Here is a 2,242-nt window from a genome sequence, read left to right as displayed (position 1 = left end):
GCAAAACTGTACATAACTCAAATTTGCATAAAGGGAACCCACTTTACAAGGTAACAAATAGGGACACATTCCAAGACCTCGACCGCATCAGCGGCAGGTAAGTCTGTTGGGGCTGGGCTGCACTTGAGGCAGGCGGTGGTGCTGGAGGGGGGGCGGAGGGGCCTGCAGCCATCCCAAAATTTGCTGTAGCCCCCTGAGCACAGTGTGGCCCAACCCCTGCCAGGAAGAGCCTGGCCCCAGGGGCTGGGGTGAGTGGGGCCTTGATCTGCCCCTGTCCCCAGGGGTGAGGGAGGGAGTGGGGCTGCGGCTGGGGCAGAGGCAGGTGTTGCACAGCTTGGTCAGGGTGTGGGATGCAGGGCGCAGCTCCTGCTGCTATGGACTGCGGCCAGGGGCAGTGTCAGGCTCTTCCCGGTGGAGGGTGTTGGGCTTCGCTGGGCTCGAGGTAGGTGTTGGCGGCACTGGGAGGGAGGTTTGGGGGGCTGTGGTGAATTTTGGGGTGGTTGCAGCCCCCCCTCCCAGCGCTGCCGCTGCCCACCCCAAGCACAGCCTGGCCCAGCTCCCTGCCAGGAAGAGCCTGACACTGGTCCCGGCCCCAGCCCACAGCGGCAGCCCGCAGCAGCAGGAGCCGTACCCCACGCTCTGCCCCGGCTGTGCAGCACCTGCCCTAGCTTCAGCCCTACTCCCTCCCTCACCAGTGGCAGGGGGACAGATCAAGGCCCCACTCACCTCAGCCCCTGCTCCTACCTGTGCCCTACTCCCTCCCTCACCACTGGGGTTTCCCCTCTGCCCATAGCCCTTTTCCCTCCCCCTGCCAATTTACCTACTGCCAATCACATAAGAGTGAATTTACCTCTTGTATAACAAATTTTGGGTATAAAAAGGTCATTGCATAAGAGCGAATTCACATATACAGAGCCACATAAAGCGAGGGAAACCTGTATTAGTAAGTTTTAGGATACTGATGTTCAATGCTAATAATGAATGAATACGCATACCCAGAGAGATCCCATCCTTTGATCGCTTCCTCAAAACTTGCCACCCTTGCCTTGGAAGGGAGAAGATACCCTGCTTTCCAAACTGGACCCTCTTGGCATAGAAAGCACAGAGCAATTCTGCCTACTCCTGCTGCAGGCAAATCATCAGCACTTACTGAGCAGTGGTGATGTCTAACTATCAGTGCACCACCTACACCCATTGTCATGAGATCCTGTCTCCATATCAATGCCACAGTTCCTAAATGGTTCCTAAACCTGCTCCTAAAGAAACCAATAGCATCTGGGTTACTTTTACATTCACTCACTCCCATTTCCTGTACAATTATAACCAAAAGGGAAGGAGGTCAGGAAGGGGACATTACAAAGCACAAGGAAATCAAGGGCCTCACAACAGCCTCCTGAAGGAGAGGAGCTTGCTGGCTTCAGGTATTCACCATCTCAGTGCAAGGAAGACGGGTCCAAAGTTGAGGCTGTTTGTTTCAAAAGGCAATTATGCAAAATACACAAAACACAGCTATTGTACCCTACACTGAAAGACTGATTTCTTGGCTTGCTCCCCATCCAGTACCATTTCCAGTATTGGTAATGGTTGCTAAGGAATAGCACTTGCCACAGCTGTGTCTAAATCAGTTAAGAATCATTTAAAAGATTTAGAAATTCTTCCAGCAACAAGAACAGAAAGCAGCTGTTTAAAATCATCATTGCCTCACGTAGAGCAGTTCATTTGTTTGGCTTTTGCAGTGAGCTGATGAGCAAGCCCTCTCAGTAAGCACTTGTATTTCTGCTTCTCAATGAAGGAGTCGTGTTCACTGCCTGTTCAGTGGAAAGCAGAGCTGGCAAGGCAGCAGACTGGTTGGGAGGTGGGGGGAAGGGAAGGAGGTGTGCACAAAACCAATCCAGAAGCACTAACTGGTGCTGAACTTTGCCTCCCCAGGCTCGGCCAGCCAGAAAGGGAGAGTGATGGGAATCCTGAGGAGTCTGGGTGCCCTGGCAAGATCTGTGGGACCAATTGTATCAGCAACAGGTGGGTCCCTGCTGTTTTACACTGACACTTGACAGCATGAGCCTCAGCTCTTTCAGCCTCTTAGCTACCAGACTGGAAAGCAGACATTTTTGTGACCAGCAAACCCATGGCATTCCCAAAGGCTGGATGTCATAGGGAGGGCAGCCTTCACTGACGTCAGCAGAGCTATTCGTGATGTGTGAGGATATTGTCTTAGCCTGTTTTTCTGAAGTTCCTGTAGTAT

General features: G+C 52.6%; 1 protein-coding gene across 16 annotated transcripts in view; it reads left to right on the top strand.

Annotated features, from left to right (window-relative positions):
- Window positions 1-2,242, top strand: part of MFSD10 (major facilitator superfamily domain containing 10) — a 37,737-nt gene that overhangs the window by 31,496 nt on the left and 3,999 nt on the right. For all 16 annotated transcript variants that reach the window (XR_003096001.1, XR_003096002.1, XR_003096003.1 and 13 more), the window contains one exon: window positions 1,930-2,019. Coding sequence is in view for 13 of the 16 variants with exons in the window: in XM_006032333.3 (XP_006032395.1) it covers window positions 1,930-2,019 (90 nt within the window). In the remaining 3 variants the exon portion in view is untranslated. The remainder of the gene's footprint in view (window positions 1-1,929; window positions 2,020-2,242) is intronic.

Source organism: Alligator sinensis, unplaced genomic scaffold (genome assembly GCF_000455745.1).
Source record: "Alligator sinensis unplaced genomic scaffold, ASM45574v1 scaffold1094_1, whole genome shotgun sequence".
Taxonomy (NCBI): Eukaryota; Metazoa; Chordata; order Crocodylia; family Alligatoridae; genus Alligator; species Alligator sinensis.
The sequence above is the reverse complement of the archived record's forward strand: the minus strand, read 5'-3'. Positions and strand labels throughout refer to the sequence as shown.